General features: G+C 47.0%; 2 protein-coding genes across 3 annotated transcripts in view; one reads left to right on the forward strand and one right to left on the reverse strand.

Annotated features, from left to right (window-relative positions):
* Window positions 1-1,965: 1,965 nt before the first annotated feature.
* GTF3C4 (general transcription factor IIIC subunit 4) lies at window positions 1,966-9,639 on the reverse strand. Its single transcript, XM_087879977.1, has 5 exons — window positions 9,212-9,639; window positions 5,837-7,618; window positions 5,387-5,517; window positions 3,817-3,905; window positions 1,966-3,315 (listed from the first exon to the last, which is right to left on the reverse strand). Exons 1-5 carry the CDS (start codon window positions 9,605-9,607, stop codon window positions 3,251-3,253), a joined length of 2,463 nt encoding a protein of 820 aa, XP_087736103.1. The 5' UTR covers window positions 9,608-9,639; the 3' UTR covers window positions 1,966-3,250.
* Window positions 9,640-9,922: 283 nt separating this feature from the next.
* Window positions 9,923-24,407, forward strand: part of DDX31 (DEAD-box helicase 31) — a 42,418-nt gene continuing 27,933 nt past the window's right edge. Inside the window, exons 1-14 of one of the 2 annotated variants that reach the window (XM_087879995.1) lie at window positions 9,923-10,299; window positions 11,946-12,193; window positions 12,634-12,709; window positions 13,137-13,180; window positions 14,027-14,097; window positions 14,846-14,910; window positions 15,537-15,581; window positions 16,032-16,073; window positions 16,566-16,630; window positions 17,447-17,566; window positions 18,058-18,164; window positions 19,321-19,565; window positions 20,161-20,337; window positions 22,017-22,076. In XM_087879995.1, the coding sequence (XP_087736121.1) occupies window positions 10,183-10,299; window positions 11,946-12,193; window positions 12,634-12,709; window positions 13,137-13,180; window positions 14,027-14,097; window positions 14,846-14,910; window positions 15,537-15,581; window positions 16,032-16,073; window positions 16,566-16,630; window positions 17,447-17,566; window positions 18,058-18,164; window positions 19,321-19,565; window positions 20,161-20,337; window positions 22,017-22,076 (1,482 nt within the window). In that variant the 5' untranslated portion in view covers window positions 9,923-10,182. The remainder of the gene's footprint in view (window positions 10,300-11,945; window positions 12,194-12,633; window positions 12,710-13,136; window positions 13,181-14,026; window positions 14,098-14,845; window positions 14,911-15,536; window positions 15,582-16,031; window positions 16,074-16,565; window positions 16,631-17,446; window positions 17,567-18,057; window positions 18,165-19,320; window positions 19,566-20,160; window positions 20,338-22,016; window positions 22,077-24,407) is intronic. The other variant, XR_015730230.1, reaches the window with a different exon arrangement.

Below are 24,407 nucleotides of genomic sequence, written 5' to 3' on the forward strand. Positions count from 1 at the left end.
GACAGTGGCCTTCCAGCCTTTTCAAGTTAAGGTTGTACAACGGGGGGCAAGACTCACTTCTCTCTCCTCAACGGAAATGTTGGGCTCCGTTGTGGGTCGTAAGTTGAGGACCGCCTCTAATGGTATGCGAGGAGGAACCTTGGGGAGGAAGAGACGCTGCCTAGGGAACGGTCGGATAAGAGGAAGCGTAGCCCAGAGCAGCATGACGAGGGAAGGAAGAACCTCAGAAAGGAATTTCTCCAATGCCTCAGGCTGCAAAAGAGACAGCGGGACACCAAACCTTTCAAACCTAGTAGAATTAGCTCATGTGGTTGGCACTGGCAAGGCTGGCACATGGACTCAGGAATCCTTAGCCTTCCTTTAGGCCCCGTGAGCTACTAAGCCCCTTCCTAGCCCCATCACCAGCCTCCCCCCAAAAAGGGGGGGCCCTCAATCCCGAAGGGTTTGTAGCCTCTTCTCTTCTTTCCCGCGGGCTGCTGACGCGAGCATCTGCTTTCTCTGCGCCCGCTGGTGGTTAAGATACACCGCTGGGCATAAATTGGACGGCTGGCTATTAATAATAAATAAAGGACTACATCTTGCTAATATCACCTGCATCAGAGTCCCGCTACTAAATATTGATAAGGAAAACGTCTTCGGCCACGCATTTAAATACTGTTTGCGGTGCGCAAGGCAGGGAACAAGGGACGGCGACGGGCCTTTTAATTAGACAGGTACATCTGCTTAATTAATTTAGCCGTAAAGCCTCGCTTTCCCCTCTCCCCCTCCCTCCCCCTTCCTTTTCATCTCTACGCGCCCCACAATATTAGTTCCACTCAGCTGAGTGCGCACAAACCCAGCGAAACCTCCCGGCCTCATTGAAATGCAGCCGGTGCGTCCCGAGTTTCGGGTCAACGGTTGACCCCCCCAAGGGCGCCCGCTCAGCCTGAAGTGTAGGCCGTCTGGGTTAGGAGACCATGCTAATACTCATGTAGGACTCTCCCTCGGAAAGCGCTAAAACAATTGACATTCATTTAATTACCCGGGAATGCTTGCCGAGGCCTTTGCATCCCCTTTGCATAGTTAAAGAGAGAGAGACACGCGCGCACATACACACACACAGACACGTTAGCAAAGGTTCAGCAGGCAAAGAGAAAAGGAATTAGGTTTTTATAATTGGACGACGACCTTTCCAAACCAATTTGGGACCCGCGACAGATTTGATTAGCATCTGATTGCGGTGGCTAAGTAAGCACCGGCCGAGGAGATCAGGAGATAAACAGGATGGGGGCAACCGTGATGAGTGCTTTGATATGGGCCCCTTCCCTCTGCCTTTTTTTTCCTTTCTTTCTTTCTTCCAAAGTGGAATTTCCTAATTTTTGAGGATTGGTACCCCCCCACCTTCCTCCCGATCCTGGGGGTGGGGTGGGGGACAAAGCATCCAAGCGGACCTCCCCATGAGCCTTGGAGAGGAGGGTGGGTTCGAGTGGGACTGTCTGGGGTCTGCCATTGCAGATAGCTTAATTACGCCCCCGATTTCTGTTGATAAGCGAGACATTGGTTAAGTGAATTTTGCCCCATTTCTTGCCACAGTTCTTACGTGAATCACTCCAGTCGGTAAGTGAGTAACACTGTTGTTGAGTGAATCTGGCTTCCCCCGTTGTCTTTGCTCGTCAGGTGGTCGCAAAAGAAGATTGTGTGACACCCCCTTAGACACCGCAACCGTCATAAATATGAATCAGTGGCCAAGTGCCTGACTTTTGATCATGCGTGACTGTGGGGATGGGGTGCCGTAAGTGTGAGGACTGATCGTTAATTTTTTTTTCCAATGCTTTTTTGGAATTTCAGACCGTCACTAAATGAACGGTTGTAAGTTGGGGACTATCTGTAAAGTTGAAAGGGAAAAAAAAATTACTTGAGATGTAATTACCATTAAAAAGCACCTCAACGATAAGGAAGAAAAAAAAAAAAGCAATAAAGCAGGAAAACTAGTGAAAAAAGGTTTTTATTCATTTTTTCTTCCTTGGAAAGTGTCAAAATTCCTCAGCGTTTGTCGTACCTGAGGCTGCCATCTACACAACAAATATACAAGACATCCCACCCTTTGTGGTGATCACACAACAGGAGAGTCAGCATTTCGTTAAACGCACACACCGGCAAAGTTGTGTGTTGTTTTATTTACAAACAGTTTCATGTCACATAGTGGCTGTGACAGCAGACAAAACTTATTTTCAAATTATTTCACACACACACACATAAAAGCCAACATTTATAGTCAAGTATCATCTTGAAGGAAAAAGAAGAACACCTGGAATTTTTCTTAACACTGCTTTTGATTTGAGTGCGGTAGAAACATAACGTGTTCTTCACGACAAGTTTAATTTTCTTGTCTTTGCTTTTCAAGCAACAGACAAAAAGCTCACCTAGAGTCAGGAACCGTGTGAAAATTTTCATTTTTCTTTTTTTTTAAAAAAGAACCCCGAATTGCTCAGATCAAAAGCTTGCAACAGGTCTGAGCTGGTGAGAATCTTCTAAACACATTGAGGTGTTTGCATTCCCACAAACGCACAGCATGATAAACCGTGATTAACAAAGGACATTTGAGGAGGAGAGGCGACGGTGGAAGAACGACTGACCGACCGCAGCCGAGGAAATCAAAATCGAAACACGGATGCTTAAAAAAAAAAATATTACAATCACCCGCAGTTGGCTCATTTGAAATAATGGTTCGGAGGGCTATTTAGCTGCCTGGAAGTTTTTTAGGAGGAGGCCTCGCACAGGTTTGCTAATCTTTCTTCACCGACAAGAATGCAAGTTTTTTTTTTTCTTTTCCTGAAACAGTTCAAAAAACCCATTATCTGTAATAATTTAACAGTCTCCAGTTCTGTAAGTGCCGCCGTTTTGTTAGGCGCTAACGAAGGGAAGTAACGGAGTCCATGTTGCACTCTGGCCGTCAAGAAGTACCTACTCGGTTGGACGATGGTAGTAGCATCGCTCCGATCGTAGCATCTATTGGTCCTTGATTCCAGAACTTAATGGTCAAAACCCCAAATGGTGACCTTGAATCTGAATAGAGTCCAGAAGCATTTCAAACAACAGTGGTGGTGAGATTTAAGAAAAGACCTTTGCGTTTCCGGAGAGTGGCTGCGCTTCTCTAGTTTACATTTGCAGATTCTCATGTCGGAGCGAGCTTTCATGCGGATCCAAACCTTGGGTGGTGCTTTGGCCACTAGAGATTACTACTCCAAAACTCATCGTCTTGAGTCAGTCTCTAGAAAACCGGCGAGTCACAGAAAATGCAGGGCCCCTGCAGTAATCTCTTGATCCATTCGGGATCTGAAAATAAGAACAGATTAGGTTGAAGGATGAAACAAGGGGAAAAAGACACTTGAGATGCACCAGGGGTTAAGAGCAAACTGTCCTTAACGTTTCAGCGATCGCGTGCTAAACGGAAAGTTAAAAATAATGATCTTTGGAAAGCTATCCTTTTCTTCAAAATATATCGGACCAAACAAATTTGGCATGCGATCGTGTCATTTGAGAAGTGACGTGGGATAAAGAGAGCATAAAGAGCTTATTCGCAGGCGCACACTTTCTACAATGAGGTTTCAAAGAGGTTTTGAAACAGAAGAACGAAGAATATATGCCGAGAGTGAAAAAAGATACGGACCAATTGAATCCGTGATTGCTTGGGCTGGGCAGAAGTGAGATTTGAATCCTAACAGAGGTTGGGATTCTTAATACCGCTTGAAGGAAATAAAAAGTTGGCAAGCCACCTGCCCCGGGGATAGAAAATTCCCAGATTTCGCAGCTTTTGCAAGCCGTAAGAAAACTCACCTTCTGAAGTGGAATGGCGAGCGATGCTATCTCGGAGCAAACACCTCCTGTACACTAAACTCTGGCAGGCCCGATAGGTTAAAAAGCACCTGAAGCGAGAGAATTATTGGGGTGGGGTGGGGGGAAAGAGGGAAGTGGCAATGATAATGGGCTCAGTTCGCACAACAGAGCTTAAACTTGTTCACCTGTTTCGAACCTGCACCAATACATTGAATTGGACACTAATCAAGTGGGTTTGCCCCAGTAGCTGAGCTACTAACGGGAAAACAAAATCTAATCCAGGGTTGGGACGTGCGTTCTAAATTTCCAGGTGACTTGCTTTAAGGGGGGGAGGGGGGAATTTGCAGAAACGTAACCAGAAGTCTAAATTTGGTTTTGACTGCCACATCCCTTGGCAACATCTGTGACCAAAAAAAAAAACACAACCCAAAAACCCAGGCCTGTTCATAGGTAAAGGTAAAGTTCCCTTTGCACATATGTGCTAGTCGTTCCTGACTCTAGGGGGCGGTGCTCATCTCCGTTTCAAAGCCGAAAAGCCAGCGCTGTCCGAAGACATCTCCGTGGTCTTGTGGCCGGCATGACTCAACGCCAAAGGCGCACGGAACGCTGTTCCCTTCCCACCAAAGGTGGTCCCTACTTTTCTACTTGCATTTTTTTACCTGCTTTCGAACTGCTAGGTTGGCAAAAGCTGGGACAAGGAACGGGAGCTCACCCCGTTATGCGGGACCAGGGATTTGAACCGCCGAACTGCCGACCTTTTGATCGACAAGCTCAGCGTCTTAGCCGCTGAGCCACCGCGTCCCTTCGGCCTGGGTTCGTATCACGTGGCTAAACTACAGAAACAAACACCATATGAAGGGTGAACCCAGCCAAAGGTGGCTTGTTCTAGAAACCTGAGTTTCAGGTGTTACGTGAACCAAGATTTGATTTGCAGTTGGGCAGTGCACATTCCAACTAAATGGAATAAATGAAAACTGTGTCCAACGCTATAGCTGTAATCCCACGGAGAAAGCTGCGTTTCAGTCACCCCTGAATAACGAGAGGTCTCATCATGAGGAGCAATGAGGTTTATAAAGAGGAGAGTTTTCCAGGTTATCATCCTATCCCAGGGGTCGGCAAACTTAAACACTCAAAGAGCCACAAGGGTCCTAACCAGAAGCCCCCCGCTCAATTCTGGAGCCGACCGGAAGTCCGGTTCCCCCACCATAGAGTCTCCTCCTAGCACCGTGTCCTTTTTCCTCTACCTGTCCTAACCGAAAGTCCTATCAATTGTGGAGCCGACCAGCAACAAGGAGCCACAGCAGAGGAATGAAAGAGCCACATGCGGCTCCAGAGCCGCAGGTTGCTGACCCCTGCCCTATCCTAAAAGTGTTTTCTTACCTAACGAGAGTGTTTCGTCCAAGGTGGAAATTATAGTGGGGAAGAAGCCTCTTGGAGGAGAAGTGAAACATTTTCAAAGGAAAAAACCACCACTACCAAGAAAGTCCAGTTTAGCTGAGCCTCTTCTTTAGACATCATTAAGTTGGGGAGGGAATGGGTGAAGAAACGTCCCAGGGAACATTTAACGTACCTGAGCCAAATGTGTCCATTGGAGCAAACTGCCTGTTTGGGGTCTGTGAAGGGCAGGATCTCTTTACATAAACTGCACCGTTCCGGGAAAGTCTGCTTGTTCATTTTCTTTAAAATATGCCCAATCAGCACCTGGGAAAACAGGAGAGAGAGGAGGAGGAGCAGGAGGATGGAGTTATAAAGAGCTGGAACACCCTCTCCCCCCCTCCCAAATCTGCTCAAAATGGAACTTAAGGTGATAAGAAGGGAGGGGAGGGAGGAAAACTCCCACAAGGAGCAGGTAATGCTTGATTTACGGACAACAATTGAGCCAAGCAAGACTGTTGTCACTTGTTGAATTTTGCCCCATTTTATGACTTTAAAGCCGTATTACAGCATACGGGAACCCATGAGCCAGTCAGGATATTTCTACACCCCCCAATGGGGCTCTGAGGTCGAGGTGCCCCCTCACCCGTGCTGTCCTGTCCTCGTGGTTTTTATCGGAGGTCAAAAAATCGCAGACGCCCCTGGTGGGAATGCTGGTGTTCTCCGTAATCCACGTGTGGAGGTAGACCTCGCCCAACACCTGCTTCATATGTTCTCGCGTTAGGTGCATTTCGACCGCTTCCATCTGGGCCTGGATCTCCAACATCTTCTCTTCCGGCTGCTGCTGCTCTTGGGCCCCACCAGTCGAGGGGGCCGGCTGAGAGTCCTGGTTTTTGTGGGCCTGCCTGCCCTGTTCTGGAGGCTGTTCCTCACTGCCACCTGTCTCGGAAGAACCTACTATTAAGACCTTGGTGTCCTCGTGCGTGGGCCTCCACAGGGCCTCCGAAGGAGGGGTCTGCAGCGACTGCAACAAAATCCGCAGGAGGAAGAGCTTAAAGCGCCAGAAGTACGTGGACCCCAAACGCTCGATTTTCTGATCCAGGGCTTCCTGCAGAAAGCGCGGGATCTGTTTCTCTTTCAAGATCTTCCAACGCACCAGATCGGTGAGGTCGACCTGCCTGTAAAGGTTCTGGACGGACGATTCCAGCAACTGAGCGGCGGCTTCCTCGCACGTCTTCAGGGTGACGAACTGAACCTGATAAGTCTTGGTGGTGGGGTGGAGCCCGTTGGCCATGCCCTTGGTGGTGATGACGGCCAGGTAGGCGCCGCAGGGGCTGACGGCGATGCCGTGGCTGCGGACGGAGCCCAGCACATCCGACAGCTTGATCAGCTGGTGCTCGAACCGGAGGGCGATGTTGGTGAAGATGGGAATCAGCTGCCTGACCTTCCCGTCCACGGAACACGTATAGACGGTGCCATTCTGCTTATCGGCAGTCATGGAGACGATGGGCAAAGAGTGGAGACCGGTCACGTGGGAGTTATGGACGTTCAAGCCTGCTTTGGATATCAAGAGGAGGCACCAAAAGAGGTAACACCCTCTCGCTGCCACCACTAAGCTGCAGCTACATTTCTGGTAGGGGTGGTAGAGAGGAATGTTCTTGATATTCTGCACGGGCAGGTGGTCCACTTCCTGCCACAAAACCACCGGCTGTCTCAAGGTGAAGTAACCTTTGACCGCTTTGAGGTTGACCGGGAGGATCTTCACCGGCCCGAAAGCGCTGCCCACGATCAGTCCGCTCATTTTCCGGTTGCTGTGCTCGTATTCCCACCAGGCCAAGACGCTGGGGGAAGAGATGCCCGACTCGATGGTGTTACAAGACGAGATGGATTCTTTGCCGAGGAAGGGAAGTTGGCATTGCCACACGGCAATGTTCCCGTTTTCAAAGATGACGGCCAAAAGGACGCTGCTCACGTCCCGGCACTCGTTGTTATGCTTCACCTGTTGAATGGTGCAAATGCCGGACCATTCCATGCGGACCGGAGTCTGCATGCTGTGTCTTCTCTGGAATTCGGAGAAATTCCCCAAGTCTTCTTGCGAAGGCTCCTGCGTCTTACAGAGTTTGTAGCTGTTTTCATACAGGCACTCTCCATAAAGTTCGGTCAAGTCAACTAACTGCACCCACTGAAGTCTGTTGAGGTTAGCGTGGATGGTCAGTCTATTGTCCATGGTCAACGCGGCTAAGAGACACCGGCCATTGGCGTCACAACCCAGCGGAGACCAGCTGCAGTATCTGAAGCCTCGCATGGAGGACAGCGATTTCCCTTCGGGATTGAAGACTCTGTCTAAAGTGAACGTCTGGCTGACGACCGGATCGTTGGAATTCGCAAACTTGTATTTGCATTCAGCGACTTCCTTTTTGGAACCGATCTGCGGGAGAGGGAGAACAAGTTTTACAAATGCACTCAAAATGATGAAAGCTTTTTTTTTTTTCTTCCCAGCATGGGACTTGCTAAGTATTGACCACAGTACATGATGAAGCAAGCAACCGCCAATGAGTCTGAAACACTAAAAAGACAACAACATCTAAGGAGTAATTTATTTATAACATGGGGTGGACAAGCTCAACCCCAGTTGGAACTCAGAGACTGTATGCATCTTAGATCAAACCTAGTCCAAAACCGACAAAAGAGAATTTCTGGAAGCCTGTCCATCAAACAAATCGGCCATCAGCAGGCACAATAAACACACCCACTCAAAAGTTACAATCAAAAAGACCAAAAGGAAACAAAAAGACCAAACCGCTTCCTCACCAGCAGACAACACTGGGATGAACAGAGATAAAAACCAAGGTTAACAAGAAGCAAACAATACCCCAGTCAAGGAACTGGCAAACAAGCTAACAATTGCTGAGCACATTGTAAGCCGCCCTGAGTCTTCGGAGAAAGGCGGCATATAAATCAAATTTAAAAAAAAAAAATTAAGTGACAGCCCAAACAACAAATCACCAGGACTGACAAGGCAAGCCACTAGAATATAAAATGAGATCAACCCCCCCCACCACACACACACACTCCCTTCTAGCACTGATGATGTTCCTTAGTTGGGTGATGAAACATCTGCAAGAAAACCACCAAGCTCAGAGACCACCAAGGACCCCTCATTTCAACCCCGAGCTACCAATATTCTCTTCTACCGCTACCCAGAATAAGTGTGTCTTCATTCAGCTGAGGGCTTTCCTCCTTCCCAGACAGCCAAAGAACATAATCACGGTAGTCCAAAAGCAGCGTCAACCCTTCACCCCTTGAATTTGGTGCCCTGGCTACTTTTTCCACATCTGTGGGGCCCTTGACTCCAACTCCCATAATCCCCCAACTGGCTAGGGAAGTCAGGGAAGCTGGTGTTTGAGAGGTGGGGGAAAGAAAGAAGAAGAGGAAGAAGGTGGGGGGGAAGGAAGAGAAGGAGCAGAAAGAGGAGCAGGAGAAAGAGGAGGAGAGGAGGAGGAAGAAGAGGAAAGGAAAGGAAAGGAAGAGGAAGGGAAAAAGAGAAAAAAAGGAGGAAGAAGACGAGGAAAGAAAAAGGAAGAAAAGGAGGAACGGGAAAAAAGGAAGAAGGAAGAGGAGGAATGAAAAAGGAAGAGGAGAAAAGCAGCGAAGAAGAAGAGGAAGGAGGAGGAAAGGAAGGAAGAAGGAAAGAAAGGAAGAAGAGGAGGAAGAGGGGGGAAAAGGAAGAGAAGGAAAGGAAGAAAAGGAGGAAGAGGAGAAAAAGGAACTAGAAAGGAGGAAAGAAAAAGGAAGAGGAGAGGAGGAGGAAGAGAAAGAAAAGGAGGAAGAGGAGAAAAAGGAAGGAAGAAGTAGAAGAGAAGAAGAGGAGGAAAGAAAAAGAAAGAAAAGGAGCAAGAGGGGAAAGGAAGGAAGGAAGAAGAGGAGGAGGAGGAGGAGAAACCCACCTACGCCTCCCCTCAGGCCCCCCACCTCACTCCCCCTCTTCCCATCCAGTGGCGGGGAGTTCCCGGGGACCCACCTTGAGATGACAGGCGGCGTCGGGGGCCGGCACGGCCGTGCGGTGGATGACGAGATCTCCTCCGCCTCCGCGGGTGTCGCTCAGCTGCTCGAGGACGGCCACGCTGCGGGCGGTGCTGACCGACACGCGGTGGTCCTCGGACCAGGCCAGGGGCTCCGAGCCGCTCACGCTGTGCTGCAGCCGCACCGCCGGATCGCGCCGCACCGCCGTCACCCGGAACCCGGCGCGGCTGCGGCTGGGGCCTGGCCTGCCCTCCTCCTCCTCCTCCTCCTCCTCCTCGTCCTCTTTCCCCGGATCTTCGGCCCCGTCGGGCGGCGGCGGCGGCGACGACGGCGATGGGGACGCGGCCGTGCCGTCCGCCGGGCTCTGCTCTTCTGTCGCCGCCGCCGCCGCCATCTTGCCGCCGGCTAACAAACTGCGCACGCGCCGCGCGCGACGCCTCGAGAAAGGACCCCCCCATCCTCGGGGAGACTGGGGGGAAAGAAAGTCCCGAAGCGTGGCTATCCCACTGCCTGCGTGAAAGGCACTTCAAATCCCAGCAGATTCCTGTTGGAGAAAACACCCCCTGATGTTGCTGGGAGAGAATAAAAGGGAGCACCAGAGGGGATTTTTTGGGCGGGGGGGTTAAGATGGGACTCTTCTCCCTTTCCAGCTCATTCAAAGTAGGTTGGTTTGGGTTATTTTAGCAAGGCTATCCACTAGCCACCTATAAGGGGGGGGTCCTTTCCCCGGGCAATATTCCCACGTGGTTGCAGGCATGGACTGACTGCAAGTTTGCAACTCAGAGGATTATTATTATTGTTGTTGTTATTGTTATTATTATTTTTAAAAAAATACTTTTCAGTTGCATTCCTGGCTTTGCTGGGGCCGCCGCTCTCCCGCTAGAAGCCTTTTTTTTTTTTGCAAACTTGGGAATCGAGCCTCCCCGTGCAGGAATTGTCTACCGGGAAAGCTGGATTCGCCCGGCTATCATGGCTTCAGACGAAGGCTTGCTTATTAATGTCAGCACGTTGCCTCTGCCCAGGTCCCCCCGCCGCCCCCCTGCAGGGCAGAGACCCCCCAACCCACAATGGGGCCGTGGGAAAAAGGTAGGCTGGTTGCAACTGGCATTGGGGGGTGGGTGGGGGGCGAAGAAAGAGACGGTTGTTGGTTTATAGAGAAGGGGTGCGTTGCAACTGGGCATCTGGACAGTTGACCTTGTCTGAAATGGTATAATAAGGTCTCCTGCTTGAGCAGGAGAAGGCCTCCAAGGTCCCTTCCTGCTCTGAATCTTTGGGGTTGGACTAGAAGGCCTCCAAGGTCCCTTCCAGCTCTGAATCTTTGGGGTTGGACTAGAAGGCCTCCAAGGTCCCTTCCAGCTCTGAATCTTTGGGGTTGGACTAGAAGGCCTCCAAGGTCCCTTCCAGCTCTGAATCTTTGGGGTTGGACTAGAAGGCCTCCAAGGTCCCTTCCAGCTCTGAATCTTTGGGGTTGGACTAGAAGGCCTCCGAGGTCCCTTCCTGCTCTGAATCTTTGGGGTTGGACTAGAAGGCCTCCGAGGTCCCTTCCAGCTCTGAATCTTTGGGGTTGGACTAGAAGGCCTCCGAGGTCCCTTCCAGCTCTGAATCTTTGGGGTTGGACTAGAAGGCCTCCGAGGTCCCTTCCAGCTCTGAATCTTTGGGGTTGGACTAGAAGGCCTCCGAGGTCCCTTCCAGCTCTGAATCTTTGGGGTTGGACTAGAAGGCCTCCGAGGTCCCTTCCAGCTCTGAATCTTTGGGGTTGGACTAGAAGGCCTCCGAGGTCCCTTCCAGCTCTGAATCTTTGGGGTTGGACTAGAAGGCCTCCGAGGTCCCTTCCAGCTCTGAATCTTTGGGGTTGGACTAGAAGGCCTCCGAGGTCCCTTCCTGCTCTGAATCTTTGGGCAACGGGCTTCCCCCGCATACCTTACTTATGCAGTGGGTTGCTGGCCCGATTGCAGTGGTGTTTATAATGAATGAATTAATTGATCACCCATCATTCCCGGGACATTTTGGAACTGAAAACAATGCCAGTAGGTTGTCAACGTTGGATTTCCTTGCTGGAGAACGTTTGAAGTTGGCATGCCTGTTGGATTTGACTCAAATGCCTTGCTTGACTCAAAATGGTACAATTCACCGAATCGTAGGGCTGGAAGGGACTTTGGAGGTCTTCTAGTCCAACCTCCTGCTCCAGGCAGGAGACCCTGGCCTATACCATCCTGATCAAATGGTTATCCAACCTCTTCTTAAAAACTTCCAGTGTTGGAGCATTCACAACGTCGGGAGTTCCGCTGATTAATTGTTCTCCCTGTCAGGAAATTTCTCTTTAGTTCTAGGTTGCTTCTCTCCTTGTTTAGTTTCCACCCATTGCTTCTCCTCCAGAAGCTTTGGAAAAAGAGGTTGACTCCCCCACCTCTTCATTGTAGTATACACAACTCCAGGAAGGGTTACTTCTTACCACTAGGTTGGATCTCTCTTTAACAACCTTCCACCCATTGTTTTTTATCTTGCTGTCAGGTGTTTTTGGAGAATACGTCAATCCCCTTTTTTCTGTGACAGCCCCTCAAGTACTGGAACACAGCTATCATGTGTCCCAACCAATCCTTCTTTTCGATAGGGTAAACAAATCTCAACCGTTCATCAGTTGATTTAATGATTTTCCCAGTCAGCAGTTAGTCTACAAACCCATTTTTCTGCGAATATATTTCCTTCATCTTTTTTTTCTTTTCTGCTCTTAGGCCATGAAAAGAACATTAGAAGGCGCACAAGAAGCCACTCCCGTAAAAAAGCAGCGTGCTTCTTCAGTGCCCCAGACCCAAAAGCCATGGAAAAAACCCAAAAATCACAGCAAAGGAACTGGGCCGCCAGGATCATCTCTGGAAAAGCTTTCGTCCGAAGCCAGAGAAGAAGACGACTTCAACAAAAGACCCTTTGTAAAGACTTCCAGCCTCTTTAAAAACAATCCAGAAATCCCCGACTTACAGAGGTACTTAACTTCTTATCCGTTCCGACTTCTATTCCTTAAGTCTAGCCATTGATAAAATCTATTCCAAATCTCATAGTATTCTGTCTCTCCTTTATTTTTCAGTTCTATCACATTCTGCACAGTCAAGTATTTTCTTTATTATTTCCCTTTCTTTAGGTATGTTTTCACTCTTCCACTGTTGGTCATGTGCTATTCTCGCCGTTGTTATGATATGCAATATTAAATATGTTAACCCCTTACTTAGATCTTCTTTTATAATTCCTAGTAGGAATAGTTCTGGCTTGAGTTCCAATCTCTGTCCGGTCATTTCTTCCAACCACACTCGAATCCTTTGCCAGTATTCTTTTGCTTTTCTACATGTCCACCACATGTGGTAGCAGGTGCCCGGTATTTTACGCCGACTTTTGATTGGTTCCTTGGTTGATTTGCTCCTTACCTAGAACCGCCGTGAAACAAGTCCAAGAGGAGATTTTCACCTCTGATTCCTTTGATCAGCTGGGTCTCCATCCTCACTTGGTAAGTTCTTTCGTTTTGGACATTGTACAGCAATGTTTCAATGAACCTTTCCTTTTATTCAGACTGTTTTCAGGAAGAATTTTTGGGTCATTGAATTATCCCATGGGAAAGAGAGTTTGGAAACCATATTATTGTGTGAATGGCACAGTTAAGTAGTTGTGTAGAGATGTCAGAGACAAAGATACACTTATATGACAATAATCTTTTGACCTTGTGTGGACACCGATTTTTCCTTTGCTTCGTAGGTTAATGTGGGAAGGAAACTCAAACACAATAGCTTTTTCAATAAGCAATATTTAAACAAACCATGGTTAAGTACAATTAAAAATATTATGCTAAACTAATCTTTGAGCCTAATGTAACTGTGGTCGTAACACAACTCCAGCACTAACCCTTAAATTTAATATATTTTTTTTCCTGTTATCAGACTTCAACAATAACCTCTTCCTTGAAACTATCAAGCATGACCAGGTAAAAGGATTTATGTTTGTTTAGGGCACATGCATGCAAGAAATATATTCTAGCAAACAAATATCTGTATACATACAGACAGATACCAAACTCAGTCAAAGCCATTTTAGGTGTGTTATTTATATACATACTGTCAACCCTGAAGCTGCACACACCAGAATGAAGCAAAGTCAGTCTCTATTAGTTTTAATATTAATAATATTGTTATTAATAGATCTATTATAATGAGGACTAATTAGTCCGAAATAGATCTATATTAGTCTCCCAAAAGGCAGCAAACTGCTTGCTTGCTGTCTGATAGAGCCTAGAACTAGTAGATGTGATTCCACTGAGCTATGGCTGCATTTTGAAAATCTTGGTTTACGTAGGAAAATACCCGGCTGAGGAGATATATATATCTATATATCTATTGCATACAGTATATGCAATATATATTCTCAAAAGTAAAGCTATTTTACGCTTGTGTGTTTTTGTCTATACATGCGCACCAAGGATCAAATAAAGCTATTGTACCTACGCAGAAAGACAATAACATTCATGCAAAGCAGAATCGATCAAAGCCATTTTAGGTACCAAATTACGTACCGTGTGTGTGTGTTTGTCTCAAAAAAGCTCAAAAAGCAATCCAGAACGCCAGATTAAAAAAAAACCATCACCAGCCATGAATAACGGTGAAAAAAAACCGCACGGTGGAAATGACACCGGCTCCAAAGGCAGAATGAATACAGCCTGTCGGTGGAAGAGTGGCCTTGTTTGCCTTCCTGCTTTTTACAAATATATATATATATATATATATATATATATATATTATTTTGATGGTCTCATTTGTCTCTCAAACCCGCCCAGTGTTCAGAAGGAGACCATTCCCACGTTGCTGCAAGGGAAGGACGCTCGGATCAGATCGCAGACGGGCTCAGGTGAGAATTTTAACTTCTCCTGTTTGGGAGCGACTTAACAACCACGCAGGGCTGAATAGGATGGAGATGGGGCATCCTGGTGGTTTGAGGGACCCTCTTTGTGCTTAAGAAGGTCTCCACAGGTAAGTGGGCCTGGGCCTGTTTGGGGGTTTTCTTAAGAGCGGATATGGAGGCATTAAAAAGATTAAATTCTGCTGACAAGTTATTTTTGTCAGAAATTATTGTTTTTTGTCTGAATTGTTTTTTTCTAACCTCCCTTCCTTCCTTCCTCCCTCCCTCCCTTCCCTGATTCTCATTTCCATCTCCTTCCTTCCTTCCTTCCTTCCTTCCTTCCTTCCTTCCCTCCCTCCCTCCCTCCCTCCCTCCCTCCCTCCCTCCCTTCCCTGATTCTCATTCCCATCTCCTTCCTTCCTTCCTTTCTTCCTTCCTTCCTTCCCTCCTTCCTTCCCTCCCTCCCTTCCCTGATTCTCATTCCCATCTCCTTCCTTCCTTCCTCCCTCCCTTCCCTGATTCTCATTCCCATCTCCTTCCTTCCTTCCTTTCTTCCTTCCTTCCTTCCCTCCCTCCTTCCTTCCTTCCCTCCCTCTCTTCCCTGATTCTCATTCCCATCTCCTTCCTTTCTTCCTTCCCTCCCTCCCTCCCTCCCTTCCCTGATTCTCATTCCCATCTCCTTCCTTCCTTCCTTCCTTCCTTCCTTCCTTCCTTCCTTCCTTCCTTCCTTCCTTCCTTTCTTGTTACTCTCTTCAAGGAAAGACACTTGCTTATAGCATCCCCCTCGTACAATCCTTGCAAAAACTGGAGCCCAAAATCAAGGTAAGCATAGATTTCAATTGCAGAAAAGCTACTAAAGAGACCAAGATACATTTTTTTCCCCTGTTCTTGAATCTATATATTTGGTAGTGTCCTGCTTACTCTGTTGTTTCCTTGCAGACGTTTCATTACCCCACTAGGTAGCATCATCATGCTGGAAGGGAGTGCAGGGAAGAGGAGGAGTGTGGGGTCCTTAGTACTCTCTGAGGTTGATGGTTTTCTTGCAGACCTTTCATTACTCAACTAGGTAATATCAGGGCTAGTTAGCACTGTAGTAGCATTGATGGTGCAATCTTTTTGGTCTGCCTGAAAACAAGCACAGAGCTGCCATATATAAACAGGGAGCAAGCCACACTCACTAGCACTGATGGTGTTACCTAGCTGGGTCATGAAATGTCTGCAAGAAAACATCCAAGCTTTGAACTATTGTGTATGATAAACGGAGCAAACCACACTCACTAGCACTGATGATGTTACCTAGTTGGGTCATGAAACGTCTACACGAAAACCACCAAACTCCGAGAGCACTACAGTTCAACCCCGAGCTACAAACATCCTCTTCTATCAGTAGCTCCTTTTCTGTTTTGCCCCTCCGTCTGACCTCCGTGTCTCCCTCTTGCTCTCTCTAGCGCAGTGATGGACCCTATGCCCTTATCCTGGTTCCAACCAGAGAGGTGAGTTTATTCTCCCAACTTCCTCAATCAGTTTTTAATCTCGATTTGCTGATTTCACGTCCAGCGATGCCTTTGAATATTTCAGAGTTCAATCGCTACTTAAAATCCACCTGATCGGTAGTTCCTGCAGTTCGGCTGGAACCGATCAATTCTCTTCCCCTTGCAAGGGGGATGGGACCGTTCCCATCCTCCCCAGCCGGCAAACTGGCAGGGGAGGATGGGTGCTAATCCAAGACCCCAAACAAACACCAGAATTGGGGAGAATTGATGGAACGTGCTGGCGTTTGTCTCCTGCGCAAAACCCTGTATGTTTTGGACAACAGATAGCTAGCTTTATGGCGAAAGCTCATATTTGGGAGTCAATAGATTAGCTTAAATAGTTTAAAGGCAGTGTAATAAATGGCTTGAACGGTGTGATAAATCCTAACTTTTTCCCCTCCTTCTTTATAGCTCGTCCTACAGAGTTTTGAAACCCTCCAGAAGCTCTTAAAGGTAAGCATGGATTGCAAAGAGATGGAAGACGTAATTCATGTCAGTTTATTGTCTCGGGCATCTCTCCGTCGATCCCTGTCTGGAAAAAAAAGGGTTTTATTTAAGAGATCTTTGGGGGTTTTTTTCCTCCTGGATCGTCTTGAGGTTGAGGAAAAGAGTTTGTATCTTCAAAACAAAACAAAACAACAGTTTAGGTGAAGGTTGATCATTTTGGGACTGGGAGGTATTTATAGGGCCTTGGTCTTCCATCCTGTTGGAGGTCTTAAGTGCATTAGGCGGTGAGACGCCATTTTGAGCCTGGTTGGAATGTGGAGGAAGCCTGGCCCCACAAAATGGCGGCCATCTTGGGTGTGGTCCCCTGGCCAGATGTTTCTGTCAGAGAAAACAAAAACAAAACAAAACAACGACAACAATGGATACTAAACAGGCTTAATCCCTTCCCCCTCCCCAACTCTATAAAGTTTCATTGTCTCTGTTTCCTGCACTTTTTAGCCTTTTACCTGGATTGTGCCGGGAGTCTTGATGGGGGGTGAAAAGAAAAAATCGGAAAAAGCCAGGTAAGGGCTGTGGGAAGCATCTCAAATGGAAGGGGCCTTCCCTAGGTTTCTGGAAAGTAAAACCTCCTTTTTCTCTCTTCCCTCCTTTTCTTCCTCCCTCCCTCCCTCCCTCCCTCCCTCCCATCCATTCCTTTTCTTTCTCTCCTTCCTTCTTTCCTCCCTCCCTCCCTCCCTCCCTCCCTTCTCATTCCTGTTGCCTTCCCTCCATTCATTCATCCATCCATCCATGCATCCATCCATCCCATTCCTATCTCCTCCTTTCTTTCCTTCCTTCCTTTCTTTCACCCTCCCTTCCGTCTCATTCCTGTTGCCTTCCCTCCATTCATTCATTCATTCATCCATGCATCCATCCCATTCCTTCCTCCCTCCCTCCCTCCATCTCATTCCTGTTGCCTTCCCTCCATTCATCCATGCACGCATGCATCCATCCCATTCCTATGTCTTCCCTCCCTCCCTTCTTTCCTTCCTCCCTCCCTCCCCATTCCTGTTCCTTCTCTCCATTCATTCATCCATGCATCCATCGCATTCCTCCTTCCCTCCCTCCCTTCTCATTCCTGTTGCCTTCCCTCCATTCATCCATCCATCCATTCCATTCCATTCCTCTCCCTCCCTCCCTTCTCTTTTATCTTCTTTTGTTCTTTCCTTCCCTTTTAATCTTCTTCCTTCCTCCCTTCCTCCCATTCTCTCTCCCTCCCTCCCTCCTCCCTTCCTTCCTTCCTTCCTTCCTTCCTTCCTTCCTTCCTTCCTCCGTCCCTCCCTCCCTTCCTCCCTTCCTTCCTTCCTTCCTTCCCATTCCCATCTCCTTCCTTCCTTCAGATTACGCAAAGGAATAAATATCCTCGTGGCAACTCCTGGACGACTGGTGGATCACATCAAATCTACCCAATGCATTCATTTCCGCTGTCTCCGGTGGCTGATTCTGGATGAGGCCGACAGGTAGGAACTTCCTAGATAGTTGATAGAAAGATCCGCTTAGTGGGGGAGAAGCGGGATTTCCTCTCTGCAACCATAAAGTGAGAGGACAGTCACATTTTTCACCGCCGTCGTAACTTTGAACAGTCACTAAATGAATGGATATAAGTCAAGGACTACTTGAACTTTCTATATGCTTGCAGGTGGGTATACATGTGTTATACCTGTCTGCCTGTCTGTCTAGATCAATAAAAAGAAATAAGAGATAGAAGAAAGCAAATTTACTAAGCTTTAGAGTAGCAAACATTGAAAGTTAAGAGGCTAGTTTTTCATTTCATCATTTTTTTTTTTAATTGAGAGGAATATTAAGTGAAAGAAAACATGGGCAAGTCAAGTCTCTAAAAATCTTTTTTTTTCCCCCTTCCAAAATGGTTCATCATATTCCATAAACACGGTGGATGTAAGGTGTTTCTCTGACTGATTTCCCATTTCTCTTTTTTTTTCTTTTCTCCCAGAATATTGGATCTGGGCTTTGAAAAGGCCGTGGCCGCCATATTGAACGCTGTCGATGCAGCCAGCCCGAAACGGCAAAACGTTCTTTTGTCAGCCACACTCTCTGAAGGTGAGTGTAATCCTAACAGAATAACCAGAGTTGAAGGGGCCTTGGAGATCTTCTAGTCCAACCCAATCTGAGGACCCAGATTGTTGGGGGCAATATGCTATTTAGTATACTGTCTTTGGTGTAAGCCACCCAGAGTCCTTGGAGAGTGGGCGGCATAGAAATATGACTAATAAAATAAATAAATAAACCCCCCTTGAATTCACAATCTCATAGTTTCCAGTCTGACACCTTTAAACCCTAATAACTTCAACCAGTTTTGGGTTTTAACTTTTAAATTTAAATTTTTAAGTTTTTAAGTTTTTAACTTAATTTTTAACTTTTAAGTTTTAAATTTCGTAGAAATTTGTATTAGCTCTGGGACTTGATCAATGAAAATGCCGAAAACAGATCCCAATCCAGCTGGCGAGAAGATCATTTTGCCAATTCCATTCCAAGAATTTTCTGTCCAGTGGTTAGGAAACTCCCAAATTTGCACAAAAAGAAGGGTTTTCTTGAAAATATTTCGAAAAGAGGCAACTTGCTGGGTTAATTTTGGGATTAACGTTGTTCGTTTTGTTCTTTGCTGCTTTCCAAGAAAATCACCAATAGAGGGAGTTTTTCGGAGCTAGGAAATCACAAAATATAGCTCAAATATTTAAAGCGGGGTTGGGGGTGGAGGAGCAGGGCTTGGTTGTGTTGACAGTGGCAATAATGACAGTAATTTTTATTATGGTCACAGCTCAGCATTACAAATAAGTGTTTTTAAAAAAAAGAAAATAAAAAAAGACAAGATAATATACAGGTAGCCCTTGATGGCCTAAAAACAACTGTACCCAGACAACACCGTGTTTGATTGAAATGGAATTTTTATATGTTATTCAAAAAAAGTAAATAAAACATTTAAAAAAAGAAAGAAAGATCATAGCAACCAACCTCAACTTTGGACTTTTACATAATACTATAAACTAGCCATTTCTATAACAACAAAACTATTCATCGGCAAAACCCAAAATCGAAGTGCCATTCTTTTCCCACCTCAAGCACAAAGTCCAGAAGCGGTTTCCGATTAGACACCGATTAGATAATTGTCTTTTTTTTTTCCCTTCGATCAAAGCAGTCCATTTGCCAGCTCTGCTTGTTACATATTTCTTCTTCTTAATCTGCCAATTGGCCACAGGAGTCTCAAGGTTAGCCCATATCAGCTTGCAAGACCCTGCCTGCATTACGGTGACGTCAGAACCCCCGGGTTCAAATCCGTCTCGGGAAAAAGACCGTCCCCGGGAAGATGTCGTCGGTGTTCTTCCTGCCAAGAAGGAACAGGGAAGTTTTGCTGTGCCAGAAAAACTCCGTCAGAACGTCGTCATGGTCCCAAGCAAGCTGAGACTAGTGACGTTGGCGGCTTTCATTTTTGGAAAATTCAAGGTAAGAGATTTGAAGTAGTTAAAAGCAGGGGTGGGCTTCAAAAATTTTAGCGAGGGGTTCTCTGCCTGGTTGCTGGGTGGGTGTGGCCATGGTGGGCATGCCTAGTCGGCCTCTTGCACCACAGCGGGGTGTTTTTGCCCTCCCCGGACTCTGGAGGCTTTCCTCAATCCTCTGGGAGAGTGAAAATGGCCTCCCCAGGCTCTGGAGGCCCTTCCCAAACTTCCGGTAGGCCCATTTTTCGCCCTCCCCGAGCCTCCGTGCACGCCTTGCACTTACCTGCATCCAAAATGGGCCATCTGGGGACTCCTGGGAGGGACAGGGTGGGCGAGGCAGGGCCAGCCAGGAGTGGGATTTTGGGGGTTTTCCGAACTGCACAGAATCTTAGCTAGAGGTTCGCCCGAACCCCCAGCAGGGTCAACAGAATTCAAGGCAGATTGGATTTTGTTTGCTTGCGGCTACGTAGAGATTCTAGGCTGGTGCCTCTTTTGACTCCGCCCCCCTCCCAAGTTCTGCCGCCGCCCCCCCCCCCCCTTTGACTGCACTAAGCCTCCATGTCGTCCACACTGACCTCGGATTTTGTTCTCTCTCTCTCCAGTTCGAAAAACGCCACAAGATGATCGTTTTCTTCTCGAGTCGCGAGCAAGTGGAATTTCATTACGTCCTCTTCCAAAAAGTGTTGTGCGAGGCGTCTGGGGAGGAAGGATTAGGATTAGCACCAGCCCCTCTTTCTCCTTTGACGTTTGCACGTTTGCATGGCGACATGAAACAAGAGGTGAGTTCAGCTCTTCCCTATAAACTCCCTGCCCCCCCCCTTTATTTTTAAACATCTGGCTCAGTGGCTAAGACGCTGAGCTTGTCGATCAAAAGGTCGGCAGTTCAGCGGTTCGAATCCCTAGTGCCGCGGAACGGGGTGAGCTCCCGTGACTTGTCCCAGCTTCTGCCAACCTAGCAGTTCGAAAGCACGTAAAAAAAATGCAAGTAGAAGAATAGGGACCACCTTTGGTGGGAAGGGAACAGCGTTCCGTGCGCCTTTGGCGTTGAGTCATGCCGGCCACATGACCACGGAGACGTCTTCAGACAGCGCTGGCTCTTCGGCTTTGAAACGGAGATGAGCACCGCCCCCTAGAGTCGGGAACGACTAGCACAGATGTGCAAGGGGAACCTTTACCTTTACCTTAAGAAATCTTTTCCACAATTTGTATATAGCGACGTTGAAATCTGCGTATTGGGTTTTGTTTTTTTTCCCCTTCTTTGGGAGCTTCCAAAAACTAAAAAAAATAAATACAGGCAGTACTCAGCTTTCAACGGTTCATTTAGCGACCGTTAGAAGTTACAACAGCCTGACAAAATTTGTGATTTGTGAACGTTTTTCACGCGGTCACATGATCAGAATTGGAATGATTGGCAACTGATTCATATTTATGACGGTTGCACTGTCCCGGGGTCACGTCATCACTTTTGGCGACCTACGGAAAAGTCAACGGGAAGCCCAGATTCATTTAACAACCGTGTTGCTGACTTGACAACTGCGGTGATTCACTTAGCAACCGTGGCAAGAAAAGTCGTAAAAACGGGGCAAAACTCACTTGACAGCTGTCTTGCTTAGCAAGAAAAATGTTGGGCTCCATTGCAATCATAAGTCAAGGACTACCTATAGTTAAGATGACCATCAATTTAAGCCAGCTCTCCTTTTCTTTCTCACTTTGAAATCAGTGGTGAAATTCAAATTTTTTTACTACCGGTTCTGTGGGCGTGGCTTGGTGGGCGTGGTGTGGTTTGATGGGCGTGGCAGGGAAAGGATACTGCAAAATCTCCATTCCCACCCCACTCCTTGGGGAAGGATATTGCAAAACCTCCATTCCCTCCCCACTCTGGGGCTAGCCAGAGGTGGTATTTGCCGGTTCTCTGAACTACTCAAAATTTCTGCTACCGGTTCGTCAGAACCTGCTGGATTTCACCCCTGTTTGAAATCCTCACTTTTGTGCATAGCACAGAATTAACTTCACAAGGCAGCTGTTTTTCCAAAAGGAATTCTTTCCATTTTTGTTTGTTTTTTTCATAAACTTCCAAGAAATAATATCCAGAGGACATCAGCTCTGTCAAACACCCTAAAAAAAAAAGAATTCAATGAATTTGTTCGTACGCTCGCTTCCTATGTATGCTTCCTTTACTGCAACGTAAGCCCAAAAAAATACACCTTTGCTCCTGAAATTTATAATCTAAAACAAGTAAAAATTCAGTTTAAAAAACCAGCCGTCAAAAAAAGTGCTTGCATTCTTGCACAGAATCTTCTGTTCGTTGGCTGTTAGAAAATCAGCTGAAAATTAATAATGGTTGGTTTTAAGACTTTGGCAATTGTCTTTTTTTTAATATATATAATCTTCTTAAGGAATTAGTTTTACTTGCCCGATCTGGCGAAACACGTTTTTGTGTTTTCTCCTTTCCTTGCAGGAGAGATCGTCCGTGTTCCAGGCTTTTCTGCAGTCGAAGACTGGGGTGTTGCTATGCACGGTGAGTTGCCAAATCATAATGTATTCGGTGCCTGACGTTATCTCTGTTTGCCAGAAAAAGATAGTGAATTAATTCAGACAGTGGCAAAGCCAAACTTAAGGAGAAGGGAGCGTGATCGTGATTAACCTGGGTTAAGATTGAGGACTCCTAAGCAAAACTGAGCAATGTGTTTTAACAGTCTGTTTGTGTATGTGTCTGTCTGTCTGTCTATCTCTATCTATCTATCTATCATCATCTCTTATCTCTATCTATCTATCTATCTATCTATCTATCTATCTATCTATCTATCGATGTCATCTGTCTATCTATCTATCTATCATCTATCTATCTATATTATCTCTTATCTCATCTATCTATCTACTGTATCTATCTCTATCTCTTATCTATCGATGTCATCTCTTATCTCATCTCTCATCTCTATCTATCTCTCATCTATCTATCTATATCATCTCTTATCTATCTATCTATCTATCTATCTATCTATCTATCTATCTATCTATCTATCTAATCTACCTACCTATCTATCTACCTACCTACCTACCTATCATCCATCAATCCATCCATGCATGTCTTCTAGTACTCTCTCTGTATCTCTATCCATCTATTCGTCCATCTATCCATCCGTCTGTCTGTCTGTCTGTCTGTCTGTCTATCTATCTATCTATCTATCTATCTATCTATCCTCTATTTATCTATGTCTGTCTACCTACCTACCTTCCTCTCTGTCTTCCTGCCTGCCCCCCCACTCCTTGCCTGCCTGCCTGTTTACCTACCCACCTACCTCTCTCTATATCTACCTACTTCTATTTATCTACCTACCTACCTGTCTATTTATCTAACTACTTACCTACCTCTGTCTATCTACTTACCTCTGTCTATTTACCTACCTACCCCTCTCTCTGCCTGCCTGCCTGCCTGCCTGCCTGCTGTATCTTCTACCAAGTTTGGCTTCGGCCTTTCTAAGGAGCTGCCGCTGCTGCCCTTCAGTGCTGGACGTCCCCTTTGAAGAAGCGTCTGTTCCTTCCCTCTGCCCGTTGACTCCATCACGCTAACACGTCTTGCCAGTTTGCTGGCGGGCACAGGCGGCCGTTTCCCTCCCTTTTCGTGACAGCTTGGGGAGGGAGGGGGCCTGCCGCCCTCCCCTTTCCCCTTCCGCCGATGACGCAGCCCCAATCTGTCGCCCGACTGGCGGGGGCCGTCCTCCCTGCTGACCGGCTTTCCACGCTCGGCCTTAATAACTCTTGGCAGGCAGGGGGAGAGGGAGAGGGGGGAAAACCCTCCCATGTCCGGTTCGGACCCTTCCGCTGCACTCTCCCCCCCCCCGCACCTCCCCTCCTCCTCCCCCTCCTCCCGTTTTGCTAAGGTGCTCTTTTGGGGCAGAGAAATGAATCATCTGAGTCGGACTGACAAGCTGGCACCGGAACGGAAGCTCTTCCATCTGGACCTCGGAAGCTTCACGTCGGCAGCCAGTTGTCAAAGCCGCAATGCCCAGGCTGGTTCAGAAGAGTAAATGTCTTATTTTTGTGCCCCAAGATTTTGTGGCATGCATGGCTGCCTGGATCTAATTTGGGAGGTTTTTTCGTTTTTAAAGTGATCGTCCTGAACACAGTTGCCAAAGAAGTCCTGTCAGCTTGCCCAAAAACGCTCTCAACGGCGTGAGAGCGTATTTATGTTAGAGCTCAGCCAATCAGGAGCTCTCATTCCCAGGCTAGGCTGGAATAGGAGGTCTTTGTACGCCTCTTTAGCCAATCAGAGTCGCCCAATCAGATTACTGCCCTCCCCGATTCCCCTAGAAGGTGCCGATGACCATCGTCCTGCATTGAGGGGTGGGCTATTAAATGCCTTGGACTACAATTCCAGTCGCTCCCTACCCACAGGTTGATGAATGGGAGTTGCAATCCAACTCTTAGTAGATGCCTCTTCTTTGAACCTCTGCAGTGGTGGCCTCCGTACTTTAATTCGTTTTATACATTTCATATATCAAATTAGTATACTTGTTTAGCAACTTCTAGGCATGGAAAAAGCCACGTTTATGGAATTGTTTTCTTCCTGTGGGCCAGTAGAATGTCTTGGCTTGCTATAAATATCAGATTTTTATTTTATTTTATTTTATTTTGGTCTAGAGAGAGCCAATTTGGTCTAGTGGTTAAGGCATCAGAAAGCGGGAGACTGTGAATTCTAGTCCGGTCTTAGGAATGAAAGCCAACTGGGTGACTTTGGGCCAATCACCAGGAGATTGGGAGTTCTAGTCCCACTTTAGGAATGAAAGACGAGTGGGTGACTTTGGGCCACTCATCAGGAGACTGGGAGTTCTAGTCCCGCCTTAGGCAT

Source organism: Pantherophis guttatus, chromosome 16 (genome assembly GCF_059756535.1).
Source record: "Pantherophis guttatus breed Tessera chromosome 16, ASM5975653v1, whole genome shotgun sequence".
In the NCBI taxonomy this organism is placed as follows: Eukaryota; Metazoa; Chordata; class Lepidosauria; order Squamata; family Colubridae; genus Pantherophis; species Pantherophis guttatus.